At 35.3% G+C, this 21,605-nt stretch overlaps 1 protein-coding gene and 1 long non-coding RNA gene across 12 annotated transcripts; both read left to right on the top strand.

Annotated features, from left to right (window-relative positions):
• The first annotated feature begins 60 nt into the window (after positions 1-60).
• Positions 61-13,337, top strand: LOC113435418 (DGAT1/2-independent enzyme synthesizing storage lipids-like). Of its 11 annotated transcripts, none has more exons than XM_087931249.1 (8): positions 61-310; positions 1,160-1,316; positions 2,465-2,795; positions 3,589-3,753; positions 5,080-5,273; positions 7,138-7,201; positions 8,356-8,453; positions 10,513-13,337. In XM_087931249.1, the coding sequence occupies exons 3-8, from the start codon at positions 2,468-2,470 to the stop codon at positions 10,618-10,620; spliced, it is 957 nt and encodes a 318-aa protein (XP_087787375.1). In that variant the 5' UTR covers positions 61-310; positions 1,160-1,316; positions 2,465-2,467; the 3' UTR covers positions 10,621-13,337. The 11 variants fall into 11 exon arrangements, with proteins under 11 accessions (XP_087787375.1, XP_087787373.1, XP_087787372.1 ...); XM_087931247.1 differs by having other exon boundaries at positions 64-310; positions 1,160-1,417; positions 8,314-8,453; XM_087931246.1 differs by having other exon boundaries at positions 67-302; positions 8,314-8,453.
• A 3,323-nt stretch (positions 13,338-16,660) lies between these two features.
• Positions 16,661-18,592, top strand: LOC148126382 (uncharacterized). The gene is made up of 2 exons (XR_015743200.1): positions 16,661-16,783; positions 18,331-18,592. It is a non-coding gene; the product is annotated as an uncharacterized LOC148126382 (long non-coding RNA).
• The last annotated feature ends 3,013 nt before the right edge of the window (positions 18,593-21,605 follow it).

Below are 21,605 nucleotides of genomic sequence, written 5' to 3'. Positions count from 1 at the left end.
CCAGGGACCTCGGGACTTGATAGAGCCAGAAATTAGTAGAGTGACAAGACGATAGACTACCGTAAGTAACAGGCTCCGATCTGGGTTTTTTTTTTTTTTGGTATTCATTGAAAGAGGTCGCTTGCCTCCTAATTCAGAGTCTTGTGCCCACGTAGGTTAATTACAGACCAGGCAACGTACTTAATTCATTAAACCACAATTTGGGTACACGGATTGGCCAATTCGTGCAACACGCTTTCATTTCATCTGTGGACCAAAGGGGCGGCGCCAACAACATTGTAGAAGGATACAACTGGAATGGGGTAAACCGGTATCCTGTCTGGAGCTTGTGGGCGAAGGGGAGATATCGGGGTAACTCGTTCATTTAATTCGGTCCCACTTAAGGGTGGTTTCACGCCGGCCGCCTTTCCCGCCCTTTGTAGAAAGACAGCGGATCTCTACCACGCACCTACTTATGGCGAGCCCTCCGAGGCGCGTGCTTGCATGGGAAGCACGGTAGGGAAGGAGGCTGGTTGGGCTCCCTTGCTTCAAAGGAGCCTCGGTGCCCAGTCGAAGCGCGCACTCCCAATACCGCCCTTCTGGGGGTGGGGAGAAAAAGCTGAAGGAAAGCTCGGGTCTTTCGGAAGGCGAAGCGTTTGCTGTCTTTGAAAGAGAGCGAGGGTGTCGGACGGGCCGGTTTTCCTGGTTGAATTGATCCGGGTTAGTGAATGCCGGCCGGTGAGGGGGACAGCACTGGCATTGGGTTGTTTTCGGTTGACCGGCGGCGGCTCTGTGACCAAAGCCTTTTCCCCACCCTCTTGATTCCCGCGGAGCTCCGGACCTTTCCCTGTCCGTCTGTCCTGAAGCTCTTCTCTGTGGTTCCCTACTCCCCGGTCAGAAGAAAATCCTGCCGATACAACCTGACGGGAGGCGGTTCTGCTTCTTGAAGGCTCCCAGGAAAATTCGTTATAAAGGCGAGAGCCCCGAGGGTGTTCTTCCGCTGCCGCTTGGAGAGTAATCCTCCGGATGCCGGTGTGAAGAAACGGTCATATTCAAAACTTTGCAGGCCTTACTTTTGTTAGGATTTTGGTAGGGTCAAAGGAAAAACAAATGAAGGCACTTCTTCTTTTCTCAGCTCACCCCGGCTTTAGTATTAAAATGTGAATCTACTCCTTTATAGGACAAGTGAATCTGGAGAAGAATCAGTACCGGCCACAGATTTTGGAAGAGCTGAGGAGAAGCTGCATCTGATCACCTTTCTTGAAATTAAGCATATCCAACAGGCAGTTTTCCCTGTCTGTTACCCTCCTGATGAGTTGCAACATTAATTCTACCCAGTAAGCATGACCAGCCAGTAATCCCAGGTGGAGGAAAACCATCAAAGAATATTTATTTTTATTTATTTATTTTATTTGTCAAGTGATTATAAAGATAACAGGTATAAGTATAAACATAGTTATGAATACATGAAATGGATACATATAAGAAAAATAAAAACGAACAGTAGAACAGGGATGGTTGGTGCTCTCTTATTTCCCAATGGACCTAGATTATTTAATGCATGTATCAATCAGAACAGATCTTGACTTGCTCAGTACAAATGTTCCCAAAATAATTTCTGACAAGTGGCAATGCTGCCCCTGTCCAAAACCTGCCAATCATGAACAAATTTATTGTGTATACATATTCAGTTTCTTGACTGATGTTGCCACTAATAGCCCAGAAAAAATTATGTGGTAATAATTTGGAAATTTTTAAGGTGCCACAGGATTCTTTGTGGTTCTGTTGTAAGGAAGCAAACTTTTCAAACTTTTATAGATAAATTGGCAAGCAGAGATAGGTCGTTTCAAGAACATTATCACCAATTCAGTCTCCTGAGTGTTCAATAGTTTGGCCTTGCATGAATTGGACTATTGTGTATAAAAAGCATATTTAAAAATAAGAGTATGTTCTTACATTTGTAGGAATGTGGGTTTGACTTTTTATATCTTCTTGGATATTAGAAGTTGCATTGCTTGAAGTGATTTCCTTTTGATACAGTGAAGAGTGATATGTGAGTACAATATTAAAATAAGGGATCACACCAAAGCTTTGCATAATATTTGTTACAAAACCCGTATTGCTATTTAGTAGTACTTGAAGTTAGAATCAAGAATTTCAAGCTAAGCAAGTATGTCAAAATCTCAAATATGTTTTTCTTATGTATGGTACACTTGGCCATATAATCATGATAAACATGACTATAGTTTATGTTTATTTATTATATACAATGTGGTATATTCTGCCATTCTATAATCATTTGTTTGGAATTAAGCTTTATTAAGTTTAATTGTACTCATTTCTTAGGAGATGTGTAGATTAACATTCTTTCATTTTTCTCTCTAATGATTCGAATTAATAATTATAAGTCAAAGTAACAATTCAAGGACAAATATACGATAGTCTAGACTTTTAAATGCTTTGTTTTATTTCCTTTTTTAAACAGAACATGATACACCAAAATGAATCCTGTGGTACAGAACAGATATCCATATCCTATTTATCATGCATACTTTATATATTAGAAGAATGGACTGGAGTGGAACGCTTGGGAGAATATCTGAGTTACCTCATTTATCTCACATGGTTATTTATGCCACTACTGTTAGGTTTTCTGCTTCCAGCTGTTATTCTCCTTCTCCTTTATATTTCTGCTATCATTGTTCATATTTACAAAAGAAAGACAGACATAAAAGAAGGTTATTTGAATGATTTCTGGGATGGTGCAAGACAAATGTTAGCAACTATGTGGTATGCTCACGCAAGAATATGGAATGGTAAGTATCCCACCATTCTTGGGCATGACAGTTGTGAACCAAATTATCAGTCTGAAGGGCAAGAAATATCATGTGCCTGCAACTAAGAACAGGTGGGACCATTAAAAAGATAAAATCATAGTAAATTAAGAAAATAAATTAGGACTTTAGAATTCGAGCAGTCAAGCACCTGCCATGTAACAACTCACTGACTGTGCAGCAAACCAATAATAATATAGTTCTAAGAGATTCACCATTTGGATTCCCTCTTTTGGTCTTGTTTGCTAAGAGGAAAGCCATTACATTTTTTCTGTCGGCTATATTTACTTCCTATATAGAATATGAATAATTTTGAAAATGTTTTTAAAATATATTATTTATCACAAAATGACCAAGATTTTGTGAAACTGGATTAATTGCTATACAAGAAGCTAACAAATTCAGTTTATGTTAATTTATGATTTTGGTATCTTTGTAAACCATGTAAATAAACCATGTAATCCAGAATCAATTATTTTTCATCAGCTAGCCCAATTTCATTTTGATGATAATTCTTCAAAACAAGAAGGCCATATATCTGTTTGGCATGAGTTAACATGCCAACATATCTGATTGGCATGAATGAATCACTGAACATTAATACAAAGATGTTCAACTGAAGTGGGGTTGTAATGTAACGAATAACTGCCATGCATTGTAATGTATTTATAGTTGATATCTTACTTAGCAGTTTCATAATTTTAATATCTCAATAATATTTTGTTAAATTAACTTGGTATGAAATGCTAACCTTGAATGTTTTTGTCCATAACAGGTTATGAGGTGCACGGTCTTGAAAAACTACCAAATGGGCCAGCACTAATTATCTTTTATCATGGAGCAACTCCCATAGACTTTTTCTACTTGGTAGCCACTATTTTAATCAAGAAAAAAAGAATCCTCCATATAGTTGCTGATCATTTTGTGTTTTCAATTCCAGGTATTTGTCCTGAGCAATTAAGAAAAATTATACATCTCAGATAATGTACTGTATGGATAAGCTTTAATTCATATTTAGGTTGTGTTATATACTGGAAGATAGCAGTAAACTACTGTACTTTTCAGACTATAAGATGCTTCCAAGTATAAGATGTACCTAGTTTTTGGGGAGGAAAACAAGGGGGAAAAAATCTGCCTCCCAGAAATTTGCCTCCTTGCAGCAAACATCCTGGTCAGCTTCAGCACAGCCTGATTTAGCACAAGCAGCTGATTGTCGGATGGAACTGCCTTCCGATGATCAGCTGTTTCGGGCTGCAGTGATCGCTATCGCCTATTGCCACCTTTCTGCACCTCATTTTCGGCCTCCGCATTCTGTTTTTGGCCTCCGTATGCCATTTTCGGCCTGTTCCAGGTGGCAGGATCAGATAGGGCCAAAAACAGGGTGTGGAGGCAGAAAATGGGGATTGCAGAGGTGGCAATAGGCAATGGCGATCCCTGCAGCCTGAAACAGTTGATCGTAGGGAGGCAGACCCAACCAATAATCAGCTGCTTGTGCTAAATCAGGCTGTGCTAAAGCTGACCAGGATGTTTGCTGCAAGGAGGCAAATTGCTGGGTGTCAGTGGCCCTAAGCGTGGGAACCGGTGGGTGGGCAGTGCTTTGGCAACATTTGCTGTATAAGGTGCATAGTCGTTTCCACTCACTTTTTGGGGAGGGGAAATGCATCTTACATACCGAAAAATATGGTAAATTATTTTCTTATTTTAAATAAATCATTTCAGTTACTAATTAATAAAGTATTTTGGCTTAAGATTTAATTTCCTATCCTGAAGTCTTATACAGTTGCCCTCTATTTAAAAGAAAAATGGATTCCCATGAAACTTAGGTATACCATTGTATTGGCTTTGGATTTCAAATTTCTTATCATGAAGCCTTTGGTAGCTACCTTATAGTTAAATTGTTTCTGGGTAGTGATAGTTGAGAGAAAGTGCTTTTTAAATAATCAATACAATGTAGACGTTATAGAAGAAAATATATACTGCACAAACTATATAACAATATCTTATTATTGGATGTTAATTGGTAGATTTCTTATCAGGATAAATTTTCATTATAAAAAAATATAAATTTATAATTCTTATCACTGATTCTTGATTTGAAAGTATTTTGATTAGATATGGATTGATGAAAATCTAATCCTTTTTGTCTTTCTCATAATTTACACCTTTGTAACTATTTATTCTATATTTTTCTGATAAAATATAGTATCTATGGAGATCATAATTTTATATCAATATTAGTCTTACAACAGATTCTTATGAATTTCAGGTATACAGTTATTAATTAATGTGTTCCATGTTCTGCATGGAACTCAGGAAGAATGTAAAAAAATATTAGAAAATGGAGGACTGGTGGTAATTTCACCAGGGGGAGTACGGGAAGCACTGTTCAGTGACGAAAATTATACTATTATGTGGAAAAATCGTAAAGGATTTGCTCAAGTGGCCACTGAAGCAAAAGTGGTAAGTATTTTGTGGGAATAACTAAAATATATGATTACAGGTGTTTATGTATGACAGGCTTAGAAGCATGGAAAGGAAAATATTAATGTTAAAAACCGTGTAGTTTTTTAAAAAATAATGTATTTTTTACTTTATACATCACTATCAGGGCTGTTGAGGTGAGGGAAGAGAAAGAGACACACAAGTAGACTGTATCTATAGAGTTTATTTACAGTGTTTCTTTGCTTCTGTAGAATCTGAGGTATCAGGTTCTACTTACTCCGATTTAAAAAAATAATAATTTCCACATATTTCTAGAAAGTAATGAAATGTGTTCCTTGAGCATGTTAGTTTCTGTATTGATTTGGTATGCTTCCTTATGTAAACCAATTTAATTTACATTTTAATTACTTAATACAGGGATGTCAAACTCACATTGTCACGGCAGTGTCACGTGACGTATCGGGACTTTTTCCCCCTTTGCTAAACCAGGTGACGGTAGAGCCAGCATGTGACACATCCGGCCGTGGGGCCATGAGTTTAACACCCCCAACTTAATATATTATTTTTAAAAAATCAATTAAAAATAATTCATTTTTTCAAATTTCTTCAACTTTTCAGAAAAAAAGTTAGGAGAAAAGTGGTTTTGGCATTGGGCCATGCATGGGAAAGGAGCTGTTTTCTAGTCTGCTCCTCTGTTTGGCTTTTCTTGCCATATAAAAACAGCTGATGTAATCCTTCTATAACTGTATATACATTTTTTTAAAAGTCATTACTATTTATGCATTAAAAAGGGCAAGGTGAGAATGTATCTGTTCAGATTTCTCAATACAAATTTCCCATAATATTTATATAAATGCTATGGCATTATGTCATGTGGTAATTTTTACTTAACACTAGGTTAATGCTAATTAGCAGCTTACATTGAACAATTCAAATACTGGTACTCCCAAATCTTATGAATCAAATTCTAATATACTCTTTCTGGGGCTTATCTTATATTTCCTTTGGTTGGTATGATGCTTTTGTAGGGACAAGTGCATCACTTTCAAATGCAGAGTCTTCACAGGGATATATTGGAATGCCAGCTGGCATCAGCAGACTCCCTGTTTTTTAAAGCACTGAAGCAGATACAGCCTTCAGAAGCTTCTGTGGGTTTTCAGGAACCTTCCCAGATGTATATGCACAGCTGCTTTGTTTTGACGGTATTGCCACTTAAAGTATTGCTTCACATACATCAAGTTGTCTGAGCTTCCAGACACAGCCGCTGAATGAATGCTTTCAAGCATGTGCTAATAGATTTTGAAAAATGCCTTTCCCATTCTTAATGCAGATAAAATGATTATTACCAGCATCTCAGATTTCTCCATAACGACTTTGATGAAAGAGGAACATTTGACAAGATCTTAGATAATTTTCTATTTTGTTAATTGCTTGCAGGAAAAGGTTGCTTTTCTCAAATATGGAGAACTTCATACATAAAATTGCAGGTATATAGAGCAGTGCAAAAAATTAATTTGCTTAACATTCTAGCTCAAATATTCTCAGAATGCAGACCTATAATCCCTATAAATTGAAGACTAAAGTTGCAATAATGGGAGACTTATCTAACTTTGTAGTGAGAAGGTTGGATTCAGAATGACTAACAAATTCCCTGTAAGTTACAAAATTCACCCACTGAGTGCTTGCAGAAAAAGAAAAGGATACTTTAGTTTCTTGGATCAACTACTAGATGGAAATGTGACTAAGAAATATTTCCCTATACTTCTTTCTCTTCGATTTTATCTGCTTTTTGATCCAAGTATATAACTTTGTGATTTAGTAAAAAAAAATCAGTTGATTATGAGAAATAAATTATTAAAAGATATCTCCATTAATCTTTCAGCCCATCATTCCTATGTTCACACGAAATATTCGGGAAAATATTCGAATAGTTGGAGGACAAATAAGTATGCAACTTTATTTGGATTGTATTGTATTATCAATTATAATTACATTTTGTTCACCCTGATTAGAGTCATTTTGAAATGATTTTAAATAAAATGCTATGGTTTTTTTTAATGTGTTCTAATATCTAAATAAGTTGCTTGGCTTGTTCTACAAGAGAAAACTGTTATTATTTCATTTATATATTGTCTTTCTGCATCAGCTGAAAGCAACATACCTGTTTTTAATGACAGATCAACAATACTGTGGAATATATGAATCTGTCTCAATGTAAAGTTGTCCTGAGATCTGCATAAAGGACAGACACACAATTAAGTATGGATATGTAGAATTTGTTGGTTGTTCTGCATGACAATAGAGAATTTTTTATCATTTGCTTTTGAGGTTTGATATTTCTCTTTGAGAGATTAGTTTTACAAAATAAAAACCTGAAAACATCGACAAACTCAATTACAAAGGCTGTTTAGTATAGTGGTTAAGGTGATTGACTAGAAACTGGACCACTCTGAGTTCTAGTATTCTTTTCAGCATAAAACCCAATCAGGTTATTGTAGCTCAGTCTCTCATATCACAGGATTGTTGTGGGGAAAATATGAGGCATCAACATTATGTCAAGTACCTTTGCTGTATAAAATGAAACAGATACAAATCAAAATTATTGACAAATTTAACTCATAAGAACAGTTCTTCTTGATCAAGCAAGAAGCAGCCATTTAGTAGCCAACTGATACATCTACAGCAGGGGTGTCAAACTTGATTTCATTGAGGGCCGCAGCACGGTTGTGTTTGGCCTTGGGGGACTGCAGTGGGCGTGGCTAGGGTGGGCATGGCCAGCTTGAAATCACTTGTGTCTGGGCACCTGTGCTGACCTGAGCTCTGCCAGTGAAAACGGGCTTCTGAGTTCCATTTTTGGCTGCAGCGGCCTCCTGCAATGCTCTAATGCAAAAGTCAAGATGATGGCACTAACTTGCTGTTCAGATTTGTGTTAGGAAGCAATTTTATACAGATTTGTGATTGAATTAGTACTTTTTGGATTTTTTTAAAATGAACAAGTGGGTAAAAATACATAATTGTTCCTGCTACCCTATTAACCCCTCTTTTTTTAATTAATCAGAATTATTAAGATCGATATATGAGTATTTTCGTTTGCCACCAGTTCTTCTGTATGGAAACTTTCCAGTTAAATTGAAGACATATTTGGGAGATCCTATTCTATATGATCCAAACATAACAGCAGAAGAACTGACAGAAAAAGTAAGATCTTCCTTTTTGAATATTAATAGCTCACAAGATTACAATAAAGACTCCTGGATGTATTGCCAAAATACTTTCAGCTCATATTATATGAACATTTTTTGTGATTTAAATTGTGAATCAAAAAATATCAGAGTTTGTTGCAGAAAATCAAATCCAAAAAGCACACCCAGATAACTGATTCAGCAGGATTCATTAACTTCTTTATATAGATAATAATACATGAAGTAAACTTACAATACTCACAGCAGATTCTTCCAGTGTGGTAGCAGTTACAGGCAATACACAAGTAGAGGAGAGAACAGCAGAGAACAATTTCAGTTTTGATTCAGAGTTGCAGACTAGTTAGCAGCTTCAGAGCTCAGAGCTTAATACAGAGCCATGCTTAGGCTCCTCCTAGTTTCAGTTTCCTAACATTCCTCATTGGCTGACTTTGTTACCATGCTTCTGCCAATTCATGAATATTCTGACAAAACATAAATTTTGATTCAAATAAATAGTACAAAAAACACAGGGTTGTTTGAAAATTAAGCTGAATGAAAGGTTAGGGAAATTTTGTCAATATCTGTTGGTTTGTTTTCAAGGCAAAGTTCCCAAAGTACAAGGAATTATTTTTATTCATTATTTATGTAGCAGCCATATTCTCCAGTTCTCTTAAATGTCTTATTCTTAAATGCACAGTGGTAAATTGTCTATAGTTTAAATATTAAGGTACTGCTTTTAAATGTTTTTATGAATTGATTTTGAACTATTAGGAATTCTTTTTTGTTTTAAAAGGTAGCATATTAATTTATGAGTTCATTAAAATTATAGGAATAAAAATGTATTTTACAGTTCAATTCAATTCAGGGGTGGGATTCAAATTTTTTTACTACCAATTCTGTGGGTGTGGCAGGGGAAGGATAACATGAAACCTCCATTTCCAACCCACTCCTGGGGGAAGGTTACTGCAAGGTTACCCCATTCCCTCCCCACCCCACTTACCTGCTTTCCAGCTCCGTTCTCTTGTGCAGGGCATCAAAAGAAGACCCAGCTGATCAACTGGGACTTGGGAGGCAGAGAATAGATGGGGGCGGGGCCAGTTAGAGGTGGTATTTACCAGATCTCCGAACTACTCAACTCCGAACTACCAGTTCTCCAGAACTGGTCAGGACCTGATGAATACCACCTCTGGTTCACTCATATAAAAGCAAAAGTACATTATGATGTAATTTGCATTGCTTAAAGAATTTTTCTAGAGCCAAAAAATAAAAGATCAACTATCAACAGTATGATAGTAAAACTCAGCAATCAATAGCCATTAGAGGGAGGGACAGCTGCATATCCTTCGGGAGGCAATTCGCTGTGTTTGGAACCATTTACAAAAAGATTCTGTCCCTGAAGTCTATCAGTCAGATTAAATTTAGGACCTTCACAAAATTTCAAATGGACCAGAAGTCTCACTCTACTTGCACTAATTCACTTTTATTCACTTTTATGAACATAATGATTTTATTCTTCTTGCCGGATTAGTCTTTGATCATGAACATTTTTTTCAGTGAAGATGTGGGAGAGTATGAAACTATATGAAGTCTCCTAAAAGGAACTAGTTACTTTTCATACATGAATCACTTGGGATTTTTATCAAGCACGTATGGTTTGATAACAGAATTAATGTCCTAAGAATAGCTTGATCTTAAAGGATTTTTCATTGCTCAATAGAGCTTGGAGTTTCAGAATGCCTTGTCATTCAGCAGAGGGCAGAATTCCTTTTTAACTAACGCAAAATCAGAGCAGCCCAGGAGAACGTGGCTGAAATCTACATCTTTATTATTTTATTTTGTAGTATCTAAAGTATAAATTGTCTGATGAAAACTAATTTCCACAATGAGAAATCTATATATTTTGTATTTGTGTGGGTTCGTAATTTCAAAATTAAATTATTGAATATATGGTTAATGTTATACTGTAATTTGAAAAGGATTCATTGTGGCTTTTTATTTTTTTAAAATGTAATTTATTATTGAACAATGCAATCATAATGAATAATCTATATTTCTCATCTTCACTCCCTTCATAGGCAAAGGATGCACTACAATGCTTAATAGACAAACATCAGAAAATACCAGGAAATGTGTGGAGGGCTTTGATGGAACGAATTATAACAGGGAAACAAGAAAATGAATAACTTTGGCAAATCATTGTGAAAAAAAATTTGAATGATATTTTAATGTGATATATGATTTAAGAATTGTTACTATAGTTTTTTTATTTGCTGTGCAAATGTATAATTTTACAGAAAACCAGGCTTTGAAGATTATTGTTACATATTGCTCAGGAAAGTAAATCTTTCACTATAAATACAACTCTGTGTGTTCACAGAAATACAACAATAGTTTAAAAACCACAATCCTAATTAGGAATAAGATGTAAAAATGATTTTTAGGCTGTTTGAAATGGATCAAATACATAGCATTTTTCTAGTACTTCTTAAAGTAAATGTAAACTATAAATGAATTGGGATTAAATTTAGTATTTTTGTAAAACTTGGATTTTTAAAATTCCATATATTCTCCAGTTACAACAACAGATATTCTTCCTTTTACAGGTCATCTGATATCTAGTGCAATCTCCCCATAGGCAAGATTAATTTTATACCCTTTTTACTCTACTTAATTGACTTTCCTCTCTCCTACTTTCATGTGTGTTCATAAGTGTTTCATAGAAAATGTAGAAAAAATGTAAAATGTACAAAAACAGCAAAATTACAGTGTATACTACAGATTTTAATTACGTTTCTTTACCAAAAGTTTAAAGTAATTAAATTTATGTATGCAGAAGCTTATTCATATGAGCAAGAAAGATCCAGTATCTGTATTCATTAATACTTAGAACTATATGTAGAATTTAGTTTTATATTACTGACCGGTACTACTTATACTGGTACTTAAATACAGAAAGTTGATTAATTTAAGGCTTTGTAAATAATGTGAATTGGCACTGCACAGAGAAGAATTTCTGCTGTAGAAATTAATTGTTTTGCTATTTCCCAGCAAGTAGTACATTTTTGGACAAACTACTAATTTATTATGAGCTTGTGTTCCTGGAAATTAAAATTCATAGGTATAGGTATACTTCTGTGCCAAGGCAATACGAAGCCACCAAGATGTGCTTTATTAACTATAATAATTCTGCGATCAATAATCATTCAAACAGAGGCTTACATAGCAGTTTACAATGCCATCAAAGTGAGAACATTTGCATAGGAAGTTGAAATGATAATTCTTTTATTGGAAAGTATCCTAAGAACATGTTTCAGTATTCTCCACTTTGGTTACAGTTAATATATAGAGTGGGCTAAGTATTAATGAATAGGTCAATTCATGTATTGTAAATCAAGGATATCTCTAGTCAAATGGTTGAATTAGTTAAACAGCATGACACAAGTTCTTTACTGCATCATTTGCAGTGTACATGTTGTCATTTTCATGTCATTGTGCCTTACTATATGCTCAAACCTATGAGTGAATGATTATTGACAACAACTTTTCTTACAGTGCCCTTGGTCAGCAACAGCTAGCAGAGTAAAATCTGCAGGGATCCTTTTTCATAGATAATATTGCAACTCTGAGCATTTTTTAGGTTCCTCATAGTCTTAATCCATTTTTAAGGTTAGATTCTGTTTTAAACATTCCATATATGTTTATTGTGCAGATTTATAACTGCCCAAACCTACTTATGAGTAGCTTATTTATGATATATGCGTAGGACATTTATTTTGTTGTTTTCAGTAATGCAAAATAACTTAAAACTGGTGTGGGGGGGTATATTTGAGAATGTTCTGAGTAATATTTTTACTTTTGGTGGCAAAAGGATAGTTCTCCAGAGCTCTTAACTGAAAACTATTATGTAGTAGTAACCATTATAATCCACAAAGCAGGACTTTCTTTCTTTAAAAAATTAACTAGAAAATTAGCTTTATTATGTCTTTTTTCAAATTTTAGCATGCATAAGGAATTCCTTCCAAATTGTTTTAAGAAGATGCCATGTGAAGCTAGAGTGCTTTACCATGAGCCTATATCTCTCTCAGGATTTTTTGAAGTGGGGTGGACATTTCTGAGCATTGAAATATGTCCAATAGTAATGAAAATAGGACTGGAAATCTTATGTTTGATATAATTCTACTTCCAGAAAAATGTATTTTCTGTGATTGCTATGTGTACTACTTTAACTATTTATTCATAGTAAATAATAACAAATATTTTCTTTCTTATTATCCAACTGAATCTACTGTACATGGTAAATGTAAATCTAATTTTATATGATCACATTTAGCCTTACTTTTCAACTCCCTTAAGATCTTAAAAGGAAACAAGCTGTTATGATGACCGTTTGATAATTATCATTAAAAAGTTAAGACTAGAAATAGTCACCAGTATAATGATTTGTGAAAAATATTAAAGAGATAGAAAAATAGATAAAGAAGGGACCAATGCCCATATTTAGGAAAACCTTTTCTGCCCATTTAAGTTTTTTTTAGTTCTGTTGCTGTTGTAAAATGTATTGCTTTTACTTTAAATTAACATTTTCAATTTCATTTAATGTTTAATTATTTTCTTTCAGACCGATTACTCAATGTTTAGATTATTAAAAAGTGTTTGTAAGGTATTTCCAGGAGTAATATAGGAAACTAATCTATAAATATTTTGAGATTGGGGTTGTGGATATTGCTGGATATTTTTTTCAGAATAATGCTTTTAAATCATAGTAACAGATTGAAATATTGTTCATTTTAAAGAATATTTAAACATATTTTATCTGCACTTATTTCTTATTGTTTTCTTTATTTTTATGTCATGTAATGAAAAATATCTACTGAATAAAGCAGAAGTGACAACTAGAAAATATCCCTACATATTATATTACTGTGTGCATTCTACTGCTCTTAGTTTTTTTTTTTCTTGAATACTGAAGAAAAAGACCAGAAATCATATGTTTTAGTATTAAATACTAGAGCCTGGAGAGCCTTCATAAGTTATTTTTTTTTAGCATTAGTAAAGTTATTCTCAAATGCCTGCTTTAAAGATTTTTCCCAGTTGTGTCTCTGTGTCTATGTCCAGGAAAAGTCTTTTTTTGTGTGTGAATAAAACCTTGAAAAAGTTGTATATGTTTTCTGGAAGAGTAAGAGCAAGAATAACTTATGAGAGTGATTTGTAGCAAATTTGTAGCAAATCCTTCAGCACCACAAAGGATAGCTATTTCTCTCCTTAATGCCTTTAGGATACAACATCATCTTCCCTAACCTTAACCTATTGATTTTCTACCGTTAATTCATCATTTACATTTCATTATAGCCTGTCTTTATTTTATATTACAAATATAAATTATTACAAATACAAATAACTCAAGGCAATGAACATATCCAAACACGTGGAAATTCTCAATTATCCAGATCATGGTTGACCCTTTTTGTCTTCAAAAGGCAACTGGACTTCCTTGGTTTTTTCCTTTGAAAACATTTTACTTCTTATCCCAAAAGCTTTTTTTTAGTTCTAACTGGTAGGGAATAGAAAGATTTACCTATATTCTTTGCAACCATCTGGTCATTACCACTCTCAGGGTAGTTCAGGCCACTTGGGGATTTAACAGTAGCCTCAGAGTCACCTGAATCAGAATGCAAACAGGTATGGAGCCTTCTTGGGATTGCTAAAAGGACTGTGTTGTAAGTGGGAGATAGATGAATTCGTATCCTTTCCCCCTCTATTAATATAGTCTCGTTGAGTCCTCTTTTAAACTGTGGCCCTCTCTGTCCAGAATGTGAACCTTGCTGCCTTCAAAAGAGTTAATCTTGTCTTTCAGATGAAGATGGACTGCTGAATCCTTTCCTGATGACTGTGCTCTCCTGTGCCATATGTTTGTGAAGTGGTTGTTTAGTTTGCCCAGGTCTGCACATACCTCACTGCATTTATTTTTTATTTATTTGATTTTATTTATTTGATTTTGTCAATCTCTTACAAGATCATAGGTATAAGAATAAACATGACTGTAAATACAGGAAATAGGTACAAATAAATGGGGACAATAGGACAGGGATGGTAGGCACAATTGTGCACTTATGCATATCCCTTACAGACTTAGGAATGGGGTGAGGTCAATAGTGGATAGTTTGAAGGTAAAGGAGTGGGGGTTTGAGGATGTAACAACAGGGTCAGGTAGTGCATTCCAGGCATTGCACCGCATATCAACATTACTCTATTTGTATCTGGGTGTTTTGTCCTTGGGATAGACAAGCTTCTGCCATAATGTATTCTGGATTTAAAGTGTGCATGTATATTGTGTTGTTGAAAGGCTGCATTAAAATTGAATAGCGCTGCATCAACAGAGGGAAAGGGGTACAATATCACCTATTTCCTGTTTACAATGCAGTCTTTTCAACAGTCCAAAGAAGATTCCACATCCAATTGCACTCTGACTCAGGTGACTCTGAGGATACAGATAAACTCCCAAGTGTCCTCAAGGACTCTCAGAAAGCTAATGACTGACTCAGTGTGCTAACAAACAGATGACTGCACAGAATATAAATTCTTCTATTCCCCATCAGTTAGTTAGACAAAGCTTCTTGGATGAGAAGCAACACATTTTCAAAGGAAAAAACCAAGAAAGTTCCGTTGCCGTTTGAGAAAAAATGAGAACCTTACAATTATTTAATGCAACTTCCACTTATTTTCCCCACAAAAACTCTCTTGAGTTCAGCTGAGAGAGACTGGCTGCCTGTAAAGCCACCCGCTGGCATTCATGGTTAAGGTAGGACTTAAACTCGGCCTCTTGCTTCCTAGTTTGGTGCCTTAACCATTAGACCAAACTGGCTATCAATTTCTCTTCCTTTCCACATCAAGAGCTTTCCAATGTTCTTCCCTTGCTCTCTTTTTCAACTTTTTCATTCCATACACATGTGACACTAATTGATAGTTTCTATTGACCTCTTGGTTCTGTATCTTTTGCCACCTGGCAGTTGGTAGGTAGTTTCCTGATTTGCATATTATCTGTTTTATACATGTATAATATTGTCTAGAATTAGCTATCAGTTTTTTGAGGAACGTATTTCACCTACAAAATTAAAGTTTCATGTGGCAGGGTATGCAATAACTTTAATTGGAGAAGAGCTGAGCAGAAATGGTTCTCTACAATTCCTAAAAAAATGAATGTCAGAGAACCACAATTACACTTTCCTAAATAAATTACACAATCTCTTAATTTCTTCAAGGAAAAGTCAAATTCTGCAGCAGTTCCTCAAGGGCAGAACTCCCCTTTGCTATACATAAGAGAATCAGCCTTAAAAGTCTTATTTTGTGATTTAACAAGCATCGGAAGCAGAGAGACCCGACCAACGAAGATTTTATTTACCAAATATGGAAATTGTCCATCTCCCCCACAATAGGAATCCTATAATTCACGGTTTACACAACATGTATTCGCAGCATGAATGCCGGACGGCTGATAGGGCTTACCTGATGTAATCTAGTTTGCTAATGATCTTTGTAATGGTCTCTGTATACTTGTCCAGAACCTCATATAAGCAATAGAAGACATTTTAATTTAAAATGCATAAAGAAAATTGCATATGAGAATGTAAACATGATATATAAAACACAGATACAGTACCACCATAATACTTCCATATTATAACATAAAAGTCATAAAACTTTTCATGGTTTTGGAACTGTTACATTGTGAGTAATACAGTAGTCATCTTAAACAGAGCACAAATCTAAATGCAAACAAAGCACAGATCTTTTAAAAAAATTGCGTTATATATTCAAGGCCGGGCACAAAAATGCGCCAAGCAAATGGAAAAACAGCAAGTTTGAAAGAACGAAAAGAGCATATGCCAAAGTCTTGCCTTACTTTCGGCAGCATCCAGGGATCTTGGACTTGAAAGAGACAGAAATTAAGAGTGACAAGACGATTTGCTATGGAATTATAGCAACTCACTAGCTTCGATCGCGCAACTCTATTTTCTAAAGGCGGCCGTCTTTTTGCACTTTCAGTGTCTTGTGCACGCTTAAAATTCATGAAAAAAAATCAGCCAAAAGACTTCATTAGTTAAACCAAAGTTTAAGAACACGGATTGGCAGGTTCTTGAAGACACGGTACGTTCTTTCGTGGACCAATGGGGCGATGCTGGCGGTCGGAGCGTCTTTCGAGGCTCATCCTCTTAATCCCGCCCTCTTGGGCGTGGGAAGGAAAAGCAGAAGGAAAGGTTGCGTCTTGCAGAGAGCGAAGCGATCCCTGTGGTTGAAAAGAAGGCGAGGGAGATTAATGAGCCTCTCTTCCTAGCTGCCGTGATCTCGGTTAGTGAATCCCGGCCGTGAGGGGGACAGGATTGGCACTGGGCTCTTTTCGGCTGACCCGCATCATTGCACCCTCTGTGGCCAAAGCCTTCCCGCTGCCCCTTGATTCCCATGAAGCCCCGGACCCTTCCTTCTCAGTCTGTCCTGAAGTTCTTCTCCATGGGTCCCCCCTCCCCGGTCGGAAGATAAAACCGATAAACCTGAAGGGAGGCGGCTCTGCTTTTTGAAGGCTTCCAGGGGCGTTCATAATGTCGTAAAAGCGAGAGTGTTCTTCCTCTGCTAGTGGGAGAGTAATCCTGTGGATGTCGGAGTGAAGAAATGAGCTTTGTGGGCCTTACGTTGGTAGGGTTTTGGCAGGATCAAAGGAAAAACAACAGAATCCCCATCTCCTCTAATGTCACTTTTCCTCTTTCTCCATCTTCTCTTCTGCTCACCTTGGCTTTAGTATTAAAACGTTAACCTGCTCCTTTTCAGCACAGATAAACCTGGAGAAAAAGAAGAGGAGAAACTATCTGATTATCTTTCTTCGTTGAGATTAAGCATATGCTTCTCTCTGTTACCCTCCCCTAACTTCTTCCCAGTACTATCAAAGGGAGGAGAGCCATCAAAGAATGTTTTGTGCACCTTTGAGTCAGTTTTGACTGGTAGTAACTTTCCTGACAGGTGGCAATCCAATCCCTATCCAAAACTTGCCAGCATGAACAAATGCATTATTTTACTCCTCTGCAGATCATAATAAACTCTTGAGTGATGTTGCCTCTGATAGATTGTAGCCCACAAAAAATATGTCAAAATAACTTGGAAAAGGGCCACATGTTTCTTTGTGGTTTTGCTGTAAAGTAAGCAACTTTTTAAAAGCTCTTACAGATTGAAAAAAATGCAAGAGGTGATAGGAGAGCATTTCAAGAATGTATCATCAATTCAGTCTCAAGGGTTTTACAGCTCAGTGTTGCACAAATTGCACTATTTTGTTTACACGTGCATATTTTTAAAAAGTTATGTTCTTGTACTTGTAGGATATGGTGTTATATAATGTTTTTGAATGTTTTATATAATGTTCTTTAATGTTTCAAGTTTTATTGCCCAAACTGCCTTTTTGATGCAGCATAATGGAAAGTAATATTAGACCACATTAAAGCAAAGGATTAAAGAAAGCTTTGCTCAAAATATATTACCAAATCCTGTATTACTGTTTAGTAGAATCTGAGTTGGTAGATATTTCATTACCAAACTAAGTAATGTCATAAGTGAAGAACATAAAGAATATGAAGTTGGAATCAATAATTTCAAGCTAAGTCAATATGTCAAAATCTCAAATTCATTTTTCCTACAATTACACTCGTGTTTTAGTTATTTCCTATTAAGACAGCAATTATTCATTTACTGGAACTAAGCTTTATTAATTGGGATCATTTCTTAGGGTATGTGCATATATTTGTGTGATGGTGTTTTTCTCTTAAAAGTTATAATTAAAATAATTGAAAGAAATTCACTTTAGGAACTAATATATGATTGTCTAAAACTGTTGTTTTATTTTTTTTTTAAAGAGAACATGATAAGCCAAAAAGGAATTCTGTGATGCAGAACAGATATCCACATCCTATTTAAAACGCCTGCTTTATTTGTTAGAAGAATGGACTGGAGTGGAAAGCTTGGAAGAATATCTGAATTACCTGATCACATGCCTCCCTGTACCACTATTTATAGCTTTGCTATTTCCAGCAGTCACTTTCATCCTTGTTTTTATTTGTGCTATCATTGTTCATATTTATAAAAGAAAGACAGACACACAAGGTTACATGAATGATTTCTGGGACAGTGTAAGACAATTTTGGGCAACTATATGGTATGTTCATGCAAGAATATGGAATGGTAAGCATCCTACCATTCTTATGCATGAAAGTCATGAACTAAATTATCTTCAGACTTAAGGATGGATATTCATAAAGTGAATGGATACTTTAACAAAGTTTCCAGTTCCCTGGAATTTTTGAAAGTATTGCTTTTAGTATCATGTCATTTTATATTGTTCTGAATCTTAGTGTTTGGGGGAGGCTTACTATGTATATAATATAGACTTACTGTTTTTCAATACTATCCTACAGTTAATTGGTTCTACAGTTCTTATCAGTGTTATTAGCTGGGATGAGTAGTAATTACATTCTTAAACAAGTTAGCTTATTTTCTAGAAAACACCTTCCATGTTTTTTACTTATTTATTAATTATTTTTTTGCACATCATTCAATTAACAAATCTGAGATACTGCCCCATTTGGCTTGAATCTTCAAGAGTTTCAAATAGTCTGCCAAAATAAATTGGGGAAATTCTATCCTAGAACATTGGGTATAAGTTTTTATAAATAATAATTTTTTTAAAAAAAAACAAGTTTTATTGATTTTACAAACAAACAAACAAGACAAAACATCATTAAACATTAAAAACATAAAACCTCTTTCCATTGTAGATCCTTACAAGGCAGGTAACATATTGCTTTATATCACATACTTATAATTTATCCCATTTCCATATAAACACGTAAATTCCCTTTACCAAATTCCACATTGTTTCTCTTTAATCATTATTCAATCATATTTCCTTTCCGATTTATCTGCTATCCAGTCATCAACTTTATATTTCCCTCTGGCTTGTTTATAATTATTCTCATCTAGTCTTCTTCCGAGATTTTATTATTTAATTCTTAATTAAACACACACACATAAAACACAGACATAAAAAACATAAAGCTTTCTTCTAGAAAGTAACTTGGCCCCAGATTACCTCTTTTTGTATGGACTCAGTTGTATTCATGCTTTTCTTATATACCATTACCCATCTTATTTACCATTCTATATCTATTATATAACTCCTCTCCACTTTTGCCTCATCTTAATTCTGTTTTATATATTTAATCTTGCTTTTTTTTAAAAAAATATTTTTATATCTTTTGTCCATTTCTCCATTTACATCTGTCTCATTTCCAATTTAAGAAAGAATAGTTTCCCCTGGAATCACTAATCGGAGTATGATGCCTTTCTATCATTCCCCTAAGTTAAAATTTAAAATAACACCTAAATCCCAATCAGATTCTGCTTAGTACATTCTACTATTTCAAAAACCAATACTACAATAATAAATCCATAACAATCAACACATTAATCCATTAAACTCCATATTCAAACTAATATTTTAAACATTCCCTTTAGTATTTTATTAAAACTTATTATCATTCATTATTAAACCTTTTAAAGTTATACCTTGATATTTTAGCCTTTTATTAGATCTTAAAAAGTTCTGGTTATCTACTTATAATACAAATACCACTATTACAATACTCATGTGTACTTTGCAGAATCCCCCCCTTTTTTTTAAAAAAAAACCCATATATTACCCATTATCCCTGAAAAAAATTTCCTTATCTCCATCTTGTCTTATATCTTTGTAACTTTTTTCCCCATTTTCCCTTTCCTTCTTAGCCCGCCTAAACTTTTTACCCCCTCCTCTCAAAACCTTTGCCTTCTTAATTTCCCCTTTCTGCATTCCTCTTTCCTTTTGCTTTCTAGCATTCTGTTGTTTTTGCATCTTCTTTTTCTTTTTCATAAATATTTTTTTATTTCTTAAGTCCTTCCTTTTCGCCCCTCTCTTTCTCCTTTCTTTCTTAGTCACACCGTTTAGTTCATTAAAAATGGCTTCTTCTTCCTCGATTTCTTCCAGCTGTTGTTTAATTTGCTGACACATAGCAAGCGCCATATCTAGGAAACAAAGGGCTTCTCCCATAACATCTTTGCCTTCTTTCTTTGTTTTTAGATATTGTTTTTAGTTCATCAAGAGATAGAGCCATTTTAAAGTTTCTTCTTCTCTTTCTGTATCCTCTTCTTAAACCAATCAGTTATTTCAAGGCTTAAAACAGTTCCCAAAAGTCCCAAAGTCCCACAGTCATCAAACAGTCCAGGCAGAGTAGAAGCTTCTTCTTTTTACAGTTTCTCTTCTAGGGGTGAAGTCAAATTAGGGAAAGAAAATTCTCTTTATCTTCAAGGCATCTCCTCCAGCAAAGTCTTAGAGTAAAAATTTGTTTTCCCAAGCCTCTCCTTCCCACTTATAACAAAGGAGTTTAGGTTTTACCTTCTACCAAAAGGCTGGTTTCCTTGTCCATTTGTTAATTCCACAGGGGAGGGAGAGTAACTTCCCCTTTTCGTCACTTTTCTTCACAGCTGAAAACATCAATCGGGAACAATAGCTTCCAAGTCATTACTTTCCCAGGTGTTAAATATATCCTTAAGGTCCCAGTTCGACCAAGAAAAAACTTTCTTTAAAAAAAAAAAGAAAACTCCTTCTCCCTCCTGCGCATTCTTTATCCAATTGCCGGCTTCTTTATGGTGGCCATAAAAAGACCACCGCTGGAACCGTCTTGAGAAAAGGGGGTTATTGCTGGCTGGGGGGGGTTGCGATGCCCCTCACCCCCGTCCAGATCCCCCCTCTCTTCAGCTGCCCCAACAGGGCAGCCTTAGCCTCCAAATCCGTCAGGATCGGAGGCACCAAGGCGGCTAGCACAGCAGGAATCGCAGAGAAGGCGAATCCCTGCTGTCAGCAAAGCCGACAACCAGAAGTGTTCCAAGTTTTTATAAATAATTATTGAAATATTAAAATAGAAGCTAAAAATTAGCCCGAAAATAAAACAAATATTCACAGTTGTAATTCCAGACAATTTGCTCTTGTTTATCTCATTTTCTTCTTTCAGAATCAAAAAACACTTTCTAGTTTCCCATAGATAAACCAGAATGTCCAAGGTAATGGTTATTTATTCACACAGTTATGCTCTAAATG

Source organism: Pseudonaja textilis, chromosome 3, assembly GCF_049901715.1.
Source record: "Pseudonaja textilis isolate UNSWEBS1 chromosome 3, rPseTex1.2, whole genome shotgun sequence".
NCBI lineage: Eukaryota > Metazoa > Chordata > Lepidosauria > Squamata > Elapidae > Pseudonaja > Pseudonaja textilis.
This window is presented reverse-complemented; position numbering and strand designations above follow the sequence as displayed.